Source organism: Athene noctua, chromosome 1 (genome assembly GCF_965140245.1).
Source record: "Athene noctua chromosome 1, bAthNoc1.hap1.1, whole genome shotgun sequence".
In the NCBI taxonomy this organism is placed as follows: Eukaryota; Metazoa; Chordata; class Aves; order Strigiformes; family Strigidae; genus Athene; species Athene noctua.
This window is the reverse complement of record NC_134037.1, coordinates 77,048,936-77,071,199: the sequence shown is the minus strand read 5'-3', so window position 1 is coordinate 77,071,199 and position 22,264 is coordinate 77,048,936. Positions and strand designations below refer to the sequence as shown.

General features: G+C 37.8%; 1 protein-coding gene across 6 annotated transcripts in view; it reads right to left on the bottom strand.

Moving 5' to 3' along the window:
- The window catches only part of MAP3K4 (mitogen-activated protein kinase kinase kinase 4), a 99,016-nt gene that overhangs the window by 41,993 nt on the left and 34,759 nt on the right, over positions 1 to 22,264 (bottom strand). For all 6 annotated transcript variants that reach the window (XM_074896641.1, XM_074896636.1, XM_074896638.1 and 3 more), the window contains exons 2-5: positions 15,366 to 15,556; positions 9,925 to 11,306; positions 5,429 to 5,671; positions 310 to 456 (exon numbers count right to left, since the gene is read on the bottom strand). In XM_074896641.1, the coding sequence (XP_074752742.1) occupies positions 310 to 456; positions 5,429 to 5,671; positions 9,925 to 11,306; positions 15,366 to 15,556 (1,963 nt within the window). The remainder of the gene's footprint in view (positions 1 to 309; positions 457 to 5,428; positions 5,672 to 9,924; positions 11,307 to 15,365; positions 15,557 to 22,264) is intronic.

Sequence of the window (22,264 nt, the reverse complement as noted above, 5' to 3'; positions counted from 1 at the left end):
CTAAGAGGTTAGTAAAAGTTTAAACAAAACATATGGAATTTACAGTTCTATATATGAACCATTTTATTGTAAATACACGAAATTTTACAAGTATACCTTACCGCAGCCCAGTAAACAAAAATCACTATTGCTAAAATGGCAATGGCTACTGCATTACCTTTACAAGTCTATTAAAACAATAAAATTATGTTAAAGGAGTACAACAACAAAAAATTTAGCAAGACCAACAGGGACAATCGATTTCTATTAGCAGTATTCAGATTAATATACTTACTAAACTCCAAATATTTTCTCTCTTTTGAAGCTTACCATTAACATTTTATGCAGGTCTTCTTCAAAAGAATCAATGTTGCAATCAATCTTTTGCAAGTCATCTAACACCTCCCGTAACATAAACTGGTAGTATTGCTTCATTAACAGGCCACCTTTCAGAACCTCTTTACATTCTCTCACTAGCTGCAAGAGAAAAAACGCAAAATCTGACATCAGTCAAGATACTTCTTTCAATTCCTCTGGGAAGTGAAAGCTTAATTTGCCAGTCCAGTTTGTCTAAACATGTTAGTTTATCACTACATAATTTCTACAGCTTTTAGAAATGAATACAGTTGCTCTACATATCTGCAGGAAAGATGTGATTAGTTTTCCAGGGCTATTTAATTGCCATCATGCCATCTGCCACATAACTGTAAATGAAGGCAGACATTTCAGACTTCATTCCCTGCACAGAGCCACAGCAAGCAACGTACTGCATAGCTAAAAAGTTTGAAGTGGGCAAGAGGGCTCACAATCATCAGATCACCAGTTTAAGTGGAAGCAAGTTAGGAATAATATGCAATGAGTCTGACAGATGCTTGAGACGTAAGAGAAATGTTTTACTACAGGAAATTCACTGTCTATCTATTGGCCAGGTGTCCACAACTCTCAAACCAATACCAGAATTGAAAACAGCTAGTGTTTCTTCTGTTGCTTCCCTGGGCAAGGCTAACACAAGGAAAGTTACTCTTCTCAACCACAGAAGTGGTCATTTTTGGCCAAATAGCTGTCATCCCTTCTGGAAAGCTTACAGCTTTTATTGATTTGAAGAAATATGCACAACCACAGACACAGGAGTACACAAAGAGCAAGAACAGTTTCAAACCTACAATAACAAATGCCTTTCTTTCAGAAGCCCTTCCAGTGCTAAGTGTGCATTCTCCTGAAATTATCATCAGTCTCCAGGTCTGACAATCCCTGACCTTTTCTGAGCAAAAAGAGTCTGAGAGGAAGAGAGGGGTCAATTTGGAGGGTCAGAGTGAATGGAACTGTTGGTTGGTTAATCTGCATTTTAAAATCTTCTATAATGGTTATCCTTGCAAAATAATATATCAATCTAGTGGACTCAATGTATGAGAAATTATAATGGCATGAAAGCAAAAGCCATACAATAGTGTTACTAATACAACAAGTCTTTGGATTCTTTTACAGGTGAGAACATGTTATGTCATGCTCTCGCACATGCAGGGGAAACAAGGGTAATATTCTGAACTTTGTAGTTTAAAACTTATCAAGTTAGGTGAAGAAGAAAAATAAAAGAGTCATTTTTGGTAAGGTGGAAATCCAATAATTACACATTTATATCCCTAACATGTCATACATTTAAAAGTGAATGTGTATTCTTCACTCTCCACTCAATAACATCCATTGTACTCTGTCAAACTGTTTGGGTTTTTTTGCCCTTGGATCCACAAAGAGAAACGTAACTTATTCAAAGAATTTAAAATTGGTATTTAACTACTCATTATTCAGAGAGACAGATGGGACTTGGCAATATCACTTACCCATAAAACTTTACTATATAGTACGATATATCTTAGATACAAGCAAACTTCACTTCTAAAACTTGCAAAGAGTAGCATCTGTTCATTCCAAAATAAAACTCAAAACTTCATTAAAGTTTTGGGGTGTTTTTTAAATAACACTGCTATACAGTGATGTGCAGTGCTATTCAATAACAGAATATAGGATTTACAAAAAGCCCTGTAATGCTAATCTTAAATGTCAACTTTTGGAACTGAAACACATAAAGCAAACAAAAAATATAGTCTATAATGAGCACACTCAAGAATGTGCAAATTAAACTGAAAACATTATCACTGTTCTTAGTTTGATTGGGATTTTTTTTGTTGTTTAGGGAGTTTGTGCAAAAGATTATTTTCTGCAGAGCAGGTAGGGCAGGTCATACAGCCTCTAGGTTACTGTAGTTTGGAGCAAGAAAGTTTATATTAAGTTTTCTGGGGTTTTTGGTGGTTTGTGTCCCGTTCTCCCCATCCCAAGTCCCCTGCCCCCCCATTTACTTGACCTATAAAATAACAATCTGTCACCAAACATTTAAATTTTTCCAATAACTTCCAAAATTTACACCACAGCTATTTTGAATGACCTATAACTATACCCAATATACAAAACGTGATTAAGGAAAACACAGTAACTAGTCAGTACACTGTGGACTGGCTCCAAGTGGTGTCAGTCACTTATCAGAAACCAGGTAGGAGTGACAGTTCACTTTTCAAATAAGTCAGACTACCTTAGAGTTAATGCACTCAGCATGACAATAACAGACCATAAGGAGTCTGCACATGTTGATGGCTGACATAAGGACTGTTGACCCAAAAATTCCAGGAGGTACACCACATACCATTAAAGTCATCTAGACAGAGTGTTGATCACCAGATACAGTTCTCCCCATCCAAACACACATCCTTTAGCTGGCTTCTTTAATCATTAAAACACGTGTTCAAATACTACCTGGTTAACAGGTGTGTGGATAATAGAACTGCTAATTAAGAAATCAGCACATACATCAACATAAAATATGCTATTTTGCTTCTAGCTACAGACCTAAATGGGTGCTGATGAAGAAGAAATTACTTATTCGTAAACTGCATTTCTCTATTACAGTATCCTATAATCTGGAATTAAAAATCTTTTAGAAGTATTGACCTACTTCCTCCACTGATTTTTGTAAGGAAGAAGCTTTTATGAAATAACAGTATCATCTATTACCGTTCTGAAAATACAAACCGGTATGAAAGATCCAGAAAGATCTGATAGTTATTTTGCATGGTGCTGTAAGACACTCAACACAGGTTTTAACAATCAGTGTTTAACCACCTAACAGAAATAACCCAATGTACACTCGTGCACACACATATCCCTCCACTTCTCAGCACAAATGCATAACACTTCAGAACCTTCTTGTACTGTCCAAGAACTACACTGCCATCACATAATGGCAAATTGCCATTAAAAGAGAACAGTGCTCTCTGATAACACAGGGTCATGAGCATCACAAAACCTATTGTTGGAGGTGAAAGATGGACAAGATGGCTGAAAAAGGGGAAGCTAGAGAGAAAGGATGGGAGAAAGAGCACACTGCAGGAAGCATATAATCCATGTTGGGGTTTTTTTGTCTGTATTTTTTCTTGCAAATCATTTGGGGTTTTTTTAAATTGAATTGTCTTGCTAGGAATACAAAAATTTAACCTCACCTTGGAAAAGCTGAGTATCAGTATGCCCGTTACATTCAGTGCTGCTACACATTACAAATGGTACCAAAAAGTAGGAGATACTTAAAGGTCTTAGTGCCCCAAATGACACCCACTAGGTCAACCACTATAGAAACCAAACTGGACTGTGCTACATGCAGGCAAAGAACAATTCAAGGAATTGAATTTTTACAGATTAGAGAAGAGAATATGCAAGGGGAATCTGATCACAGTTTTCCAATGCCTTAGAGGTAGTTACAGAGAAAATGGGAGTATTCCTTTCACAAAGATGGAGGCAACCCAACAAGAGGCAACAGACACAAGTTGCTTCAGATAAATTCTCTTTGGATACAAGAAAAAAATGCTTAATGGACGAAAAAAAATACATGCTGGAACAGAATGGCTGAAGAAGCAGTGGAATCTCTCTCTCACTAAAAGTATTCATGATCTGGCCTAACAAGGCTCTGGATAACCTAATACAGGGCCCAGCTTACACTGCAGAAGGTTGGATGAGAGTATCTCACACCCAGACTTTGCTGTAATTTTGTAATAGTCTATGAACTTGAAGAACAAAACAGACCCCTATCTGAGCCTGCTCAAGATTTTAGGAATTATAATTCTTCAGGAAACAAAATACATCTATTTGTGAAATATCCTCCACAGCTCCTTTGCCTGTTCAGAAATACAATGTGGGACAGCAAGCATTTGCTGAGTGGAATTCATTTTTTCGATGTAATTAGCAAGACAGTATACACCATCAAAACAGTTTGTATAAACACATTGTTTTCCAGGAAGGAAGTATCATTTTTACTTCACTCAAAGTCCACAAGGAGAATACAAAACGTAAGGGCAAAGAAATAGCTCCAGTCTCTGAGAAAAAAGGATATACTGTGCTTTACAATACAGTATGCTATCCCATAACAACAGTTATAATGATAACAAAATTGAAACTGTTGGTACAGTACTTCTGGATATAAAGGCATCCAAAATCCTAGTATACAAGGTAAAGAAAAAAGGGAGCGAGTAAGAGGAATGGGCAGGCACAGGAAGAGAGAGGACTGAAATTTATTTGGGACCATAAAGTAACTTAGCAATTGATTTTGGAGCAGCAGATAACTGGAATGTGAAATCATAATCGGCCCAAGAGCTTATTTAACTGTCTACCCTTAACAACCACCTGATAAAACCCTGATCTGGTAATGCTTGCCAAGGAGCAGGGAGATATCTTCAGACAATTTTAGTATATCCTGGATTAGACTTTGAGAAATGGCATTGATCTAAACAGCCTTCATTGTATCAGATAACCACCAGAAAATAAATCCTCATACAGCATTCTTAACCAGTGACAGGACTGACAATCTTGGGCCACTACTCACAGAAAATATCAGATATTTATATAAAACAGTATGCTGGGAAAAAAATTTTTTTTTTTTTTCATTTTGTTTTTTCCTTAATCAACTTCCACTACTTGTCCACCATGTGTTTGCAGAGGTCTTACATTTGCAAAGAAAAAAGAATCAAATCAAAGAAAAAAAAAAATCTACAGACCCTTAAAACTGGTTACACTGCCTAAAAAAATAAAAAATGGAGGAAAATGTGCTGGGCAAGGTTATATAGCTTACAATGCAAATGGAACAAATACTGTTTACCTTTGCTGGCTGATAATTCTTTAATCACCAGTTTTGATTCCTGAAAGTCTAAATCAGAGAGGTATATATGACCAAGTGTTTACTATGCAAAAACCAGATCTTCATATGAAATACAAGACTATTTATAGAAGTTATTACATAATTATACATTGTCATCTCTTAAACTAATCCTCTTTAAACAAACAATCTTATCATAACCAAATGACAAAGTAATTTCAAATAGAAAATATAAAAAAAACCCCAGTTGTCGCAAACCTGTTTAATACTCAAGAGAGATGGTTCCCCAGCAGGTCTTTGTTCCAACCTTAGCTTGAGACATTCGTGGATAACATTGAGCAGGACTCGGCAGAGGACCAAGAATGCGGGTTCAAAAGATGGTAAATCCATGGATTTCAGCTCTTCCCATGATACAGTGCTGCATTTTTGCTCACAACAGGGTGGGGAATTTAGTAACTGCACGTAATCTGAACACAACATGGGATCTGGAAATTCTGAAAACTGTAACAAGAAATAGGTATCATGAAAAGGATCTTTAAATTCTTTAGGATTTAGCATTTGTTTAAAGCAACATGCACAAAAGTTTATTTTTAAAAGGTAAGAATCTATTAACTGGCAAATCAACCACAGAAGTTTCAATTTAGTTATTTTTTAAAAAGTTAACTTTTTTTTTTTTTTTTTTTTTTTAAATTTCAGGATCACCAGGCTGAGGAAAACAATTATGGACCTTGAGAGTGAACGAAACAATCTCTTACTTTATGTTTCTGCTTTAAAGTGATTAAGACATTCATTAAAGTTGGAGATCTGCTCACTACACAGGGATAAACCGCTGTTTGGGGATAATGACAAGCATACAAGTTAAGCCTAACATAATATATAAGAACATATATTCAGGTCATTGTTAAGATGATTGAAAATTTCAAAATATGATTTAAAAAACAAATAAATCAAAAGGTCTACACTAATAACCACATCTAGAAAAACAAGTTTGCACTTGGCTGTGTCAGGTAACTAACCTCGTTTCTTTTCAGATACATAGTGCATATATTATATAAAACTCCATATTGTAAAGTAATGCAATATTCAAGAAAGTGTCACTAGCGGAATTGAACAAAACTACTGAAAAAATAACTTACAAACTTTGGTAGATGTTAAGAAATTGAAACTGAAATTTAAAAAGGAAGGTAAAATATAGAGAGATCAAGGTGTTTTTTTCAATTAATAAACTTATTTTCCATTTAAATGAAAACTGCATTTAAATGAAGTGACATTTCTAATTAGAGAAAAATAATTGAAAGTATCCAAAATAGACATACAAGATATCTAAACTATATACCTTGTGATAACATTCTAAGCAAAGCTGCATATGGAGTCACTTTAGGATTTAATTTAGGAAGAAAATATGAACTACAATATTTGTGCAGCTCTTAAAGATAACAACACACTGTACATCATCTAAGGATAAGATTTGTTTCAGATTAAGTTTGTTTTATTCTAATTCTCATTTCACAGCTCTTAACTATGACACCTGAATATCCTTTACTCATATATTAGACATAACCAGCATTTTTTAGGTTTTTCTACAGTGCCAAAGTTATATAACATCCCTTCAGAGGAGGGGAAAACATTACCAGAAATTAGATCAAATGATAAAGTTCTGGCTAGAAAGTTAAAATTTAAGCCACTCTTAAGCAGAAGATTTAAAAAAAAAAATAAAGAAATTGTTTATTCCCTTACACCTACACACACATTTTTGACATTTGTGCCTACAGTGCTGTTCAACTCTGCTTTCTCAGAAGAGCCACACAAAGTTACAACCACTGACAAAGCCAGTTTTATTAGTTTGTTGGGTTCTTTTTTATATTGTGATGTTTCTCAACTGTCACAGGGGATGGAATAGCATATTCATTACTGTCTAACACTGACACAAAACATACTATACACTGCAGATTCTTAAGTGGTTTATAAAACCACTAGCTCATTATGCAGAGATAGCAAACATGCATGAGTGGGAATTTCCTTTATACCTAGTTTAGTTGAAGTTTAATCACAACTTGATCTACAGTATAACAACTTATCTTTTTAAGATGGTATACTAACATCACCTTTTTACTCTCTTTAAAGACATGTATAGCACCAGAGCTAAAGGCTTTTATACAAAAAGTTTCATTAATAATAGATCATGAAAATACATTTCTACAGCAAAATATTTATGAAATACAATCCTCATTGTAAGTATAGCGTTGAAAAATTCAGTTCTTATAAAAATATTAAAGAACTAATTTGCGAGCAAAAATAACATAACAAAATTGAATATATGTGTTATTTAATTTTCTAACATTAAGGATAATTACATTAGGGCTTAGCATCAGACACCTAAACTTCTACTGTTCAGTTCTGACTAATCTTAACCTTCCGTAGACCCAATCTGAAATGCTTCAAGTGACTACCACATACTTGTTAAAAACCCCCAAGAAAACAAATTCCAAGCCATTTATTGAGATCATATATAAAACTCATACTCAAAAGTGCAGCCAGCTAAATAAACCAACAAGCAGGGTACACAGGCTTAAATACTGTTCTACTAACACAACTCTGATTTTGTAAACTAAAATAAGAAACATTAGCCATTTTCTTTAAAAATCAAATCATACAGCTTCTATGCAAAACAGACTCTATAGTGCCTAGAGCCTTATTAAAGTATCAGAGCCTATGATGAATGAAACTTGTACTTTACAGCTATCTGTATAAACACATGCATATATTTAAGATGAAATGAGCATTAAATTGGATACAGAAAAAGAATCCAGAAAGCATATTTTAGATGAAAGATAGTGGTTTAAAGTAACAATAGAAATAAAAGTATGTCCAGAAATTTTAAGGTGTATGTACACACATAAACACAAAGTCAAGTTACAAAAATAACAGAACTAATAATGATTAACAAAACACTAACAGCTGTGGCTGCATACAAATATCAAACTGATCTGCACTAAAAAAACCCCAAGACACTACACTCAAAGTACTGTCAGGTGCAAAGACCAAGCAATTCAAAACCATCTCTTCTATTTTAGTCTAATGTCATCTTTTGCTGCAGTAGGCACCACACTTCTTAAACAGTTTGGGATTTTTTTTGACAGCATTCTTTTCATTTGGGGGGAGGAAAGAAGTTTACAGTTTTGTAACATCCACCCTTAGTGATGAAATAATTTCTCGAAGGAGGACCATATTCCAAGGAAAATGTAATAACTACTGAAAATGAACATTCAAAGAGGTTGCAAGGGTGGAAGAAGGACAAAAGATTAACCTTACATCTTAGAGAAGTCATCCAATGCTAAATCACCAAAAAGTTTAATTCTGTGAAGCTGCAGAGAGTCTAGCTACTAGTGTTTCATTAGCTTGTTATGAGAACCCTTACGAAGTCAAAACTTTTGAGGTATTCAGCATTTTCAAAAATACATTCAAAGTAGATTTCAGTATCCCCAAATTATGATTTATTTCCTTTGGGTTTTTAAAGGTATTCCTACCTATATATTAAGCTGAACTTTCTAAGCATATATGGTTTGGGGGTACATTTGGTGACTGTAACAGGTAACTGCAAGTTTTCTTTAGGCATGACTTTAGAAATATACAAAGATTTTCTTATCGCACAACTTCCTAGAACACGAGTTGAAACCAATTAGAGAATAAATAAGTACATTAACAACAGTACAAATAAAAATTTTCTCAAAATTAAGTAACTCTATAAAGTTATTATCCTAAAAAAAATAACCTCCAAGGGAGATAAACAAGTCTTGTTCCTTTTGCAAATGTGACAGTCAACACTAAGAGATTAGTAATGTGTCAAAGACCACATGTGGTGTCCATATTAGAATGGGCATGTTGGGTAAAAAATTCCTTCCTCCAAAATCCATTGTTAGCCGCCCCCCCCCCCCCCCCCCCCCCCCCCCCCCGTGCCACTTTATGGAGGAGGGCAAGTAATCCTTACTACTAGTTCTTCCTAATATAAAAATCCCTACTAGTTGGGTAACAGTTTATATTAAGAAACAATATTCTGCCTTGAAAGAATTAGTGACCACAACTTACCATATGGAACTTCAGCTACTGTCCTTAGTTTACTGCTTATTTCAAAATATTTTTATTAACTCACAATCGTTCTTAAATTAAATAAAATGACCCAAAGAAAAAAAAAAAAACTAAGAGCCAGCTGAAGAATGCAACATGCTAACATAACTTGCTTTCACAGATCATAGGTCAAGAGAGTCCATTCATTTATCCGATCTGGCCTCAAGCATAACATGCCACCACAGTACTTTAATTTAGATGAGGAAGAACCCCAAACAACAGTGACGTTTTCATAAAGGATGTCTTGCAGAGAAATACCCAGTTTTGAAGACAAGAAAAGGAAGAAGACCACTTTCATAGCTGATTTTTCTCATGATTCAACTTTTGTGCCTAATATTCCATTGTAATTTTCCAGACTTATGGTTTTAGACATTAGAAAATGCAATGAGCACAGATTTTATCATTAAAATGTTATTTCAATTACAAACACTTGTGCTTCACACAAATTCTAATTCGGGTCAAATGACAGACTCATTTCAGTGGAAGCAGAACTGGGCTCTTAATCATAACATACACTGTTTCAAAAAGCAACCAACATTTTCCTAAGATCCCAATTCCTCCAGTTTCACTTAGAAACAATACAGCAGAGGAGGCACTCCTGTTACCCATTTACACTAGTAGCAACCTACCTCCAGCTGGTGATCACTCCTTACCAACGCCATACGGGCCCTTTGCAATGAACCATGCATTAGCTTGTGCAGTCTTAAAATTAGCTTCCTCAACCCCATTTGCTTCAGTGCTTTATCTACAAATGGCCTGTAAATAGAGGTCAAACAGTGTTGGCTGCAGCTTGCCTCAGCACTGCATTCTGGAATAACCCAAGAGGCAGAGTCATCCTCAGATTCAAGCCTATCAAGCCTCCTTGAAATATGGTCCTGAAAGTCAAAATTTGGCTTATTAGTAAAATTGTTCTTGATGGCTTGTCTAAGTTCCTCCACATTCTCCTCAGAGATTTGTTCTTCACCATCACTCTCCTCTGTGCATGTTCCTGAGGATTCCTTTACTTCTGTCTCCCTATCAACTTCTTCATCCTCTGGATCATTGTCCTTAGATGGTCGGGGAGAAGGAATTTCAAACACTGGCCAGCCAATGTCAGAAAGATTTTTGATGCCCAATACAGTTCCCATAATCCTTAGTTTTTGATTTAAGTCTTTTGTAATATTTAACCATAGACAGAGTGCCTGCACTCTGTCTTGGAAGTCCTTTGCAGCATACTTTTCATAGTCCTTTTGAAGAGCCTGCAGAGATGGATAAAGTGCTTCTATATACTCTAGCAGCTCCATTATCCGCTTTACTTGCTCAAATGAGACACGCTGGCGATGGAGGTGTTCATGGTAACTTGAGTAACCCAAAGCACTAGTTCCATGTGTTGCTTTGCAAACCCCTTCTCCTGAAGTACCATTGAGACTGGCTCCATTTTTTACACAGGAGAAGCTTCCATAGTTCACTTTGAAAGTGAGGATTTCATTGATGATATCAGGGATAGCTTGACGGGCTGCATAGAGATAGAGGTCTTGGTCATTAATGCTCCGGCCAGCATGCCAAGCTTGCAACTCCAGCCAGATCAGTTCATTGGATCGGTTCAGCCAGACAGAAGAGGTGTTTTCCTGTCCTCTTTGCTCCCTGTCCTTTTTCTTTGAGACTGAGGTAAGTTTTAACAAAAGCCGCAGGGTTTCAAAGAATTTCAAGCGGTCTGCCGGGCAATCAGTCCTAGAAGTCTGGCGTGCAGTTCTGGGTATTGGCATGGGCACTGAGACTGGAAGCTTAGCATTGCTACAGCCAAGGCTGAGGTAAGGCTTATTGAGATCAACATCTGGAATTGTTTTTTTTGGCAGAGACCCACCAACTGAGTCTAACATAAATGAGCACTGAACATTTTTCTTGTGATCTCGTTCTGTTGTCCTTAGAGTGTCTCGGATCTTTTTTCCTTGCTTATAGCTGTGCTCCTCCACATTCTCAATGGTTTTCCCATTGTCTTTATGCACAGACTGAGTCGGCACACTCATTTTTTCTGTAAGGAAAAGAAAAAAGAAAGAATGTGACTACAGCAACAAAAAAAAGCATTATTCAATCCAGCTCCTGATCACAACATTGTTTAATACCAATAAAACAAAACAGGCATGGGTAGATGTAAAATGTAATCTTGGAAGTTACCATTAATATATCTAAGTCAACAGCAGCACCAAAGGAAATTTTTTTTCTCCTCTTGATTTACCTCTTGTGGAAAGTACCTCAGAGAATTCTCATTATCCTGAGTATGTCACCTACTGAGAATTGAGAACTGAGTATTATCAAAAGGGAAAGAATGGTTTCCAAGTTCATTTTCCATACATTTGGCACACAGCCTCCCAAACAAAAACTCAAAATGCAACACAGCATTATTAAAGTTTCCAAGTCAAACAGAATTAGAGAGACTCATTACACATGCAATTTCATAAAAACTGCAGCATGTATGGATTCTGAAATATAGCTTGAATGATCCAATTCTGGCTCTTGAGGGGCTTGATCTTAGTTATGGGAATGTCTTCATAGTCTTAATACACTGCCTTAACACCAGTAGCCTACTTCCCCACTCACCTAACACAAAAACACTTGCCTTCCCCCTCACCATATAACAGCAGCCCTTTCCTGCCTAATTGTGAAACCTCCTCTTCTCTTTCTGCTCTTTCCTCAGGAACAGCAGACCTTATCACTTTCTGTAGCACTAACAAAATCACTTCAGTCTAGGCTTTGCAGATCAGGACAGGAGGAACTGCTTGGTATTAAAACGGTGGTTCTCTCATGGAATTGGTGGCAGGCAGGAGAGAAACACCTGTATGCAGACCAGCTGTGGTCCAGGATCAGCAGTTAGAACACAACAAGCTACACAATCACAAGGCCCCTACTTATTCAAGAACAGAAAAGACTTTCTGAATGGTGGCTGAATACTTTGTCTTCTTTTCATGTTCACTGTGACTCTAAGGATTATCTGCTGCACATGGCTCATTCCCCACTCTAGAGGCAGTAATTTCCTTAAGAGTCTTTGCAACTGTACTCCTCACTATTACATCCATTAGTACCAGAAATACTAATAAGCTTATATGCAAAACAGACCTGCTTGATGGAAGAATATTACCTTTCTATATATAGAAAAACCATGATAAAGATTCGGTGTACTTTTGGGTGCCAAAAACGGGAATAGCTATTGCTCAACATTTCAGAACACTGAGCACTTCGTGTTCAATGATCCCTGACTTCAACTGCACCTCGAATTCTCAAAAATTTGCAAACCACAACCCAGAATGAGTATCAAAGTTATAAGTGTATGAGCTCCTATTATGAATTTTATTTCAGTGTTGTAATAAGCTTAAAATAATTTGTAAAACAAGTTCAGCTGTACTAGTAAATTATGATTTACAATTACCTTTAGTGCTACATAGGGCAGATAGATTTCATGACTAAGCAATGATCGATTGCTGAGAGGGGGCACATGGTAGAGTCTGAGATATCAAACAGCTCATTTAAAAAAAGACAAAAGGAACTTGAGGAACTTGATGGGGGTAAGTAAGTGGGGTGAACAGAGGCTCTCCTTCAAGTATGAAGTTACAGAAGTTTGATACTACAAAGCAGACAGGGGCACTTTTTTGCATAGTCCAAGAAGCTACCACTTCAGTAAGTAAGCAAGCATCGCTGGACTGACATTCCATACCCTTTGAGTCAAAAAAACAGTCAGGAGATACACATATGTCTTAGGAACAACTCTGAAATGCATTTAGCTTAGAAAACATGAATCCCATGGGTCCTGGACTACAGGAGAGACGGTTCAGAAACAAGTTTAAACAGATTATTGAATCAATTTAGTTTTTGATACTAAATGCAAGTTATAAGAAACTTGGCATGACAGAAACTAAACAAACATTGGAGATGAAAGTAAGCAAGCTCCTAAAGCCCAAAATTGTTGCAGTTGTCTAAATAAAGGGAAGATACATTTCATCTGCATTATATGTAAATGTCTGAAGAGTTATTTCAAGTTTACTTTTTAAACCAATTAGTTACATCAAACTAACCCCTGAATGAATTATCTTACCGAAGTAAAACTAATTCAATCTCAGTAACTGCATGTGCATACATTCAGAGTTAATCACTAAGTCCACTTCAAAGTTGTTGGCTTTGGGGCGGGGTTTTTTGTTTTGTTTCCCCCCTACCACCAATACAGAACAAATATTCCAAGATAGTACATATAGGCAAAGTTAAACAAAATGAACTATGGGCTTTCCAGAAAGAGATATTTTACACAATATACCACTATCCAATTCATTTAAAAACCCCACACCATATTTTAAAGATTCACTTACCGCAATCAAGAACAGGATATTTTTATTCCAGAAGTAAAAAACATTCCCCTCACAAGCAGAGAGAGAGAAAGACCTCACTCCAAAACTCATAATGTATTAGCAAGGATAAACAACAGCTCCTCATTTCTCATACAGGTATCAATACTTAGTATGTGCTCAGCACCAAATGGTCACCATGAAATACCATGCATTATAGTTGTTTAGTATCACAATTTCTCTGTTTAAAAACTAATTTTTTTTAAAGCACAGAAACAAACAAGAAAAATCACAGAAAGCAAGGAAAATTAATACATAACTACCATATACAGACTTAATAAGGTTAATGCTGCATTAAAATAAGTTTAACTTAGCCAAAAGGCACAATTAAAAGCAGTAAAAGCAGCTTAATAATTCCCATGCCTACACAGCTAGCTGGCAAGTATAAGGAGATTTCTCTCCAATTTAGCTCATGGAAGAGGTCTTTTGGCAAATGTTCTCTTTGCAGTGACATTATTCAGAGGCTGTATGAAACCAAAAGCTTTGGAAGATGCTTGGATGGGCCCTCCTTTTATTATGAACTTGCACTCCACAACTCTATGCAACTGAGGAACAGACTGTATTCCCTTACTCATGCTAAACCATTTACTTTCTTCTCTCCTACACTTTACCTTTAAAATGTAATCCCTTCAAGTAAATGTACTCTGTGACAACCTCTCCTGTTTCCTGCTACACAATTTTTAAAAATTGCTTCCAAAATATTAACTGGCAATAGTCAAGCTGCCATAACAACTCTGGCAAATGATCTTGTCTGAGTTGTTTGGGGTTTTTTTTAAGCAAGGAAGCAAAGTAAAACAACAAAAAACACCAAAACAAAAAATCTCCAAACCTAGATATATTCTGTATGAAAATACTGAACATACAATCTTAAAAAAAGGGCTTTTTTGCATCCATCAGAAGCTCAACAAAAAATTGCACATTTTTTCTTGGAAGAGCAGCTTGGAAAGATATAGCTACTGCATTTTTTTTTAAATTATCTGTTCAACAAGCAATTACCATATTCTATATCTGCTCAAAAATAAAGAAAGAAGAGCTTAAAATTTGTATTTTCACCTAAAAATGTTTTATTCAGTATTAGATATCATTACTTAGCAACATTAGGAAAAAACATATGTCAAGTATCTTCTTTTTTCCCAGTCATGACTTTATGACTAAAGCATCAACAGAAGTAAGTAGTGGTAACCATAATTTAATTGCTTCAGTGACACTGAAGAGTAAAGAATAATCGCTAAAAAGTCTATTTTTCTATAAAACAGATTGTGAAGTGCTTCAGAACATGAAATTTGGGCAGAGAAGCAACTCCTACATTACTAGAGACCATAGAATCGTGGAAAAAAAATGATTGGAAAATGAAGGTAATTTTTTCCAACCTCCTACTCAAAGCAGGGTTTATTTCAAAACTAGTTTGGTCTGCTCATGATGTTATCCAGTTGTGTTCTGGAAATCTCCAAAGACGGAGATTCAACAGCCCAACAACCTCTGTGGCAAACTGTTCACTGACCACTCTCATGGTAAAATTTTTCTTCTAATACACAAAAGACTTTTCCCTTGTCACAACTTATGACAGCTGCCTCCTGGCCTTTCACTGCATCTCAGTATCTGGCTCCATCTTCTTTACATCTCCTCTATCAAGTAATGATGGGCTACTACTATGATTTTTATGGTCATTTTAGGAAAATAAAACAAAACACCACACCCACCTTTCAAGGTGGAGCGGCTAGCAGGTCTCCCAACGTTATTTTTCTGATGCTTTGTTGACATACGCTTCATCTGGCGGGGTGTACTAGGAGGAGAAGTTCCATAAAAAGTATCAGCACTTGCTTCATCTGATAATTCCTCAGGGTCAGATTCAGAGATCTTGCAAGTAGCATCTTCTGATGTGCACTCTTTCCTGTAGAGAACGAGTTAAACCATGATGTTAAAGATAAATAATTTTTACTCTGTTTAGAAAGCTAATCCATCGATAAATCCCAACCAATCAAGCTTTTGTATTTTCCTGCCACAGATGTGTATATTTATCCCAAGTTTTTTCACACCCATAATGGCAATTTTTCCATCAAGCAAAGCATAAGCAACATACAAGAAAGAGGATGTACATACAGCCAGAGTGTCACTAGGAGAATACAGCGTAAACATACGTGTATATGTAATATATTTGTTTCTGAGAAAACTTGTGGCAAGCCTAAACTAAGAGGTACATGAAAAAAACACAGGTCCAGAAATACAAACATAATGCAAGATAGTTGATCTAATCAGCAGCAGAGACAATACCAGAGGTTTTCCCTTCCATCCTCCACCTCCTAACTTGTGCATAACCATGAAGGTAACTTCTAAGTTCATTGACAAGGCTCTCCACCTTTCACAAAATTTTTATCTAGCATAGGAGACCTCCATGTATTTTATGTATTTCCCACTGATTTTAAGTTCAGAACTTTGTTTTTTAGTACCAAAAGAAAACAGGGTCTCCATAGTAAATTTTTAGAGTCAATTACTTTGGTGCTTTGGAAAAAATACTGGTAACACTTAAAAAGAAGTCAGAACTCGTGCAAACACAAAATTAAGATAATGTATATATGTTCTTCAAACCCCAAATCAGCTTAGGCACTGGATGCTGTATCACTGAATTCAACAGAAAGCATGTATCTTTGCAGGATTAGTACCTGGGTCAGCACAGAGCCCAGCAAGATAGCTTTCCAACCCCAAGTACAACCCTTCACTGTTATTACGTCTAGCAGTATCTGCAAACATTGTAGTGTAGCATTACATACAGCATTAGAAAACATTTCATTATTTTAAAAATGTTGACTTGTCTTTGTCATTTTCCAAAGCTCTAAACTATTTTAATTTAAACTGGTCAAAGATAAAACTACAGAATAATATTTGTTTCCCTCAGTGAGGTATAGGCCTTTTCCAAAAAAAAAACCAAACCAAAACAACTGCATGGTACTACACAGATAACCCTAGCAATGGCACAACTCCATTGCAGAACAAGACAAAGTTCAGACTGCTATGATTTTGGTCTCCCTTTCTCCCCAGCCAAAAACTCCTATAGCCTTTCTTTTGAGTCTGTTCTAGCACTCATACAACTGCCCACTAAGCCAAGACCAGGAGCTGATCTATTTGTAAACTCACATGGGAAGGAAAAAGAAAGAAAAAAACCCAACAAAAACCAACCATTGGTTTTCATGTGTAATCTCTGGGCAAGCTCAAAGACATCTTCAGCTTCATCTCATAAGAGGTCAGATGTAAAACAGTTATGATGGAGGGCATGCATGCACTGTTATATTAGGGCTTGCTTTAAAAATAAAATATGACAAATACAATAAATAAGTAATCGTATCAGATACCCTTTCCTTCCTCTGAGACACTTGCTCTGTCCCACTAAATAGATTACTTCAGTAGAGTGGCAGTTGAGCACAATACCATGAATAGCTGGATCTCCTCTGCATGATCAAGTGACACACAGCAACAAAATTACTCTCAGACTGTGAACAACCAAACTTCAGTATATTTTAAGCTGCTGACATACTAGAAAATTTTAAATTCACACATAAACTCTTTTAAGACAATTTTTGAACTGTATCATTGCCCTACCAATAACGTATCATTTGAGTTCTTCACAATACTAAAAAAGTCCCACAAAATTATGAAATCCTCTGGTCAATTAAGGTTTCAGGGGAAAGTAGATGGCAGCAGGACAGGCTTTTAACTTGTCTCACTATCCCTATATACCCATCTGATGCTTATCTACCCAGGGTAAATAGAGAGAAGGGAGAAAAAGGGAAGGAGGACACCAAGGCCGAAACAAGTCCCTAACTTATTTCCGCCTTAGATGGACAGGCTGGAGCTCTAAGTGACACCAAGACCTCTGACTTCTCCCAGACTATAGGAACCATTATCCCAGCACAGTCCTCTCATTCCCACCACTCCTCACTGCTGCCATACATGCAACTCTCTTGCTTTATCACACATCTAGTAGAAGAACATCTACCACTCTAGCTTGGAGGAGTGAAAAAAATGCAATTTGCCTCCATCCCCTCAAATATTTTATGTCTGAAGTAGGCATGCAAATAACACAATCTCCACCCTGGTAAAAGACATGGAGGCAAAGAAACACTCAACCTAAATCAGAAAGTGCAAGACTAGCATTAGTACATGGTAACTTCAATTTCACTTGAATCACAGAGGACATTTTACTTGCTACTATTTTTGAGGCAGACAAGGAATGTTGCTCATGCTCTAATGGAGTGAGTCTGAGCATCTACAAGAAGAAATATGCCAGAATATTGACAGCTAGTAAAACAGCAGAAAGACTAACAAAAAGATCAGATAATGTACTTTTTCTTTGCCTTTAGCTATAAACAGAAACAAATCCCTTAACATGCAGAACAGTTATGTTCTCTGCAAAGCCATGGAAACATTTAGTGTCCGAAATTACTATTCTCACATTACAGCTTTGAGAAGGTGGCAGGCAAGTTCACCAACTATTGTACATAAACATTAGAGGCTATCTAAGAAAAACGACTCAGGTGGTACCTTAGCACCACCTGTAGTCAAAGGAGAACCCTACGGTGAATTTGGCCATGACAACAACCACACAAAATCACCAATACATTTAGCCTAGTTTCCTTGACTTGGGAAAACATGCTGTTTGTCTGCCTTCTAAAAATCTGATTTAATTAACCACTATTAGCCAAATATAACATAGAAGACTTAAATTGTTCCTACAGATCTTGTGAAAACAAGTGGATAAATAAGAGAAAAGGATCTTGTAAATGCAGAACTGGGAAAGCAGAACACACCAGAAAAATTGTATTCCTGAGAACTCCTGCAAACAGCCCTACCAAAGAAAAACTTAAGGCAGAGCACACCCTTCTCATTTTGCCAAAGACAAAACAAGCACAAGAGACTAAACCACATGAAACGAAGTCATTAGTTCCAGTGCTTATGGAACTATTTATTTTTTCAGTGATCTCACTGGCCTGGCAAGGATGAGGGTGGGGTGCTGATACTCTTGTTGGGCCTAGCTGAGTGGATCCTGCAGCATTCATATTAGGTCTCACTTCCAAGTCAGTTTTAAACCAGGACAAGTTACATTATAAAAGGCCAGTGAAAACACTATTTTCATAGAATTGTAGAACGGTTTAAGTTGGAAGGGACCTTAAAGATCATCTAGTCCCAACCCCCCTGCCATGGGCAGGGACACCTAACACCAGACCAGGTTGCTCAAAGCCCCGTCCAGCCTGGCCTGAACACTGCCAGGGAGGGGGCAGCCACAACTGCTCTGGGTAACCTGTTCCAGTGTCTCACCACCCTCACAGTAAAGAACTTCTTCCTTACATCTAATGTAAATCTGCCTTCTTACAGTTTAAAACCATTACTCCTCATTCTATCACTATACTCCCTGTTAAAGAGTCCTTCTCCATCTTTCCTGTAGCCCCCTTTCAGTACTAGAAAGCCACTGTAAGGTCTCCCCAGAGCCTTGTCTTCTCCAAGCTGAACAACCCCAACTCTTCCAGCCTGTCCCAGCTCCCTGATCATCTTCATGGGCCTCCTCTGGACCCGCTCAAGCAGGTCCATGTGCTTCTTATGTTGGGAGCCCCAGAGCTGGACAGGACTCCAGGCGGCATCTCACAAGAGCGGAGTCAAGAGAGAGAATCCCCTCCCTTGACCTGCTGGCTACACTCCTCTTGATGCAGCCCAGGATACGGTTGACGTTCTGGGCTGCAAGTGCACATTGATGGCTCATAGTCAGTTTTCCATCCACCAATACCCCCAAGTCCTTCTCTGCTGGGCTGCTCTCAATCCACTCATCACCCAGCCTGTATTTGTGCTTTGGACTGCCCTGACCCATGTGCAGGACCTTGCACTTGGACTCGTTGATCTTCATAAGGTTTGCAGGGACCCAGCTCTCAAGCCTGTCCAGGTCCCTCTGGATGGCACATCCCTTCCCTCCAGCGTGTCAACCACACCACACAGCTTGGTGTCATCGGCAAACTTGCTGAGGGTGCACTCAGTCCCACTGTCCATGTCACCAACACAGATGTGAAACAGCACCGGCGCCAACATCAACCCCTGAGGAACGCCACTCGTCACTGGTGTCCACTTGGACATCGAGGTTTTGAGTGCAATTCTTTGAGTGCAACCATCCAGCTAATTCCTTACCTACCACATGGTCCATTCATCAAATCCACATCTCTCCAATTTAGAGACAAGGATTTTGTGGGGAACAGCGTCAAATGCTTTGCACAAGTCCAGGTAGATGACGACAGTTGCTCTTCCCTTATCCACCAGTGCTGTAAGCCCATCGTTCAATGCCACCAAATTAATCAGGCATGATTTGCACCTAGTGAAGCCATGCTGGCTGTCACTAGTCACCCTCCTTGTTTTCCATGTGCCCTAGCATACTTTTGAGGAGGATTTGCTCCATGATCTTGCTGGGCACAGAGGCGAGACTGACTGGCCTACAGTTCCCCGGGGTCTTCCTTTTTAAAAATTTGGGCTCTGTTTCACCTTTTCCAGACAGCGGGAACTTCACTGGACTTCTCAAATAGCATGGACAGTGGCTTGTCCACTTCAACTTCCAGTTCCCTCAGGACCTGTAGACGCATCTCATTCCATGCACCTTCAGGTTCCCTAGATGGTCTCAAACCCAATCTCCTTCTACACTGGGCAGTTCGTTCTCCCAGTCCCCATCCTTAACTTCCCCAGCTTGGGCAGTGTGGCTGGAGCCCTTGACAGTCAAGACTGAGGCAAAAAGCTTGTTGAGTACCTCAGTCTTCTCCATATCCTGGATGACCAAGTCTCCCTTTTCCTTCCAGAGAGGGCCCACATTTTTCCAAGTCTTCTTTTTATCACTGAGGTACGTGTAAAAGCTTTTTTTGTTGCCTTGACATCCCTGGACAGACTTAATTCCATCGGGGCTTTGGCCTTCCTAACCTGATCCCTGGCTACATAGACAGTTTTTCTGTATTCCTCCCAGGCTACCTGTCCTTGCTTCTACCCTCTGTAGGCTTCTTTTTTATGTTTGAATCAGCTTGTCCAGGAGCTCCTTGTTCATCTATGCAGGCCTCTTGGCGGCCTTACCTGATTTCTTCTTTGTCGGGATGCATCGCTCCTGAGCTTGGAGATGATCTCTGAACATCAAATCAACTTTCTTGGGCCCCTCTCACCTCCAGTGCTTTATCCCATGTTGCTGGGCCAAGTAGATCCCTGAAGAGGCCAAAAGTCTGCTTTCCTGAAGTCCACGTTTTCCTCTTGTTTTTAAGTGAGTAACCTCTTCTAAGAGTATAACAATCAAACCTCTTCACCAGTCTGACTGAACAGATTAAAGACCATAAGCTGGTTCTTTCCTCAACAGTCACTACTTTATTTGTTTCTTGCTATGCCTGATGAGAGGGCATGAAGTCTGAAAGGATTCAAAACACCCTCCAATCTCACACCTGATTAATATACATACCTATACTGTGGGATCCAGTATGACTTACTTAACATTCAGATACTATTCTTTTTTCTGGGTAATTAGTAAGCTGATGATTTGTTAAAAAACATAGCAGATTTATCACAAAACATGCAGCACTAGAAGTCACATTACAAAAGAGCAATCATGCTCTACAGAACCAGTTTTGTTAGCAGCTGACATGATAACTGGAGCTGGCTGATTTGCTTAAAGGCAGGCATAGGTTGCAACTCAAGGTTAGAAATTCAGCATACTCAGTTTAGGGTTTGTGTGCAAAGACCATAATCTCAACTCGGAGTTCAAATCAATGACACTGAACACAAAGATCCAGTTTGACCAGTGAAAACCTTATTGTACAACAACACACTAGATATTTAGAGTCTGAACTAAAGCAACTACATCAGCTTAGTCATGCCAGTATCGATTTTTCTCATCCACACAACACCAGACATATATGATCAGCAAGAACCCTCTGGTATTAAAAGCAGTTATAGTTTTAACAGATTACTGACACAGCATTTGTAACATTTTTGTGCTATTTACTTCTATGAACTAACCAAAGACTAAATCTGCAATCCTGTAAAATGCACTGCTGGCAAACCTAAATCAGATTATAGTATTGGTTATTACACAGAATTATTGGTTCCTAAATACTGTTGCAAGTAGAGTTGGGAAACATTAGTCAAAGCTAATTTATTGTTTGCTACAAAGAACTGAAGGTTTTCTCCCCCACAGCCAGTGAAAATGATCCTAATCTTAATTAGGCATACACCCAAAAAGTGAAAGAAGTTTGACAACTGAAGCTCCTATTTGTCAAGGACACTTTAAACACAACAGTTACAAAGAAAACCGGAAGTGCATAGTTTTCACATCAGTCTGTTAACAGGCTGGTCCCAGCTTCAATTTTAATGAACAGAATGGTTCTCATCATTTTTTTTCCCTAGGAATATAGAAAAGGCTGTAGCCAGGATTCATCAATCAGGAATACTGGGGAAGCTGCAAGAGCAGTATGGTAAAAAAAACCCCAACAACAACTACAAAAAACAACTAAACACCTTGACACCTCTGAAATGCAACAAAAAACTAAATAACCAAGACTGCTTTCAACAACTACTTTATGTTACACCAGGGTGCACCTCA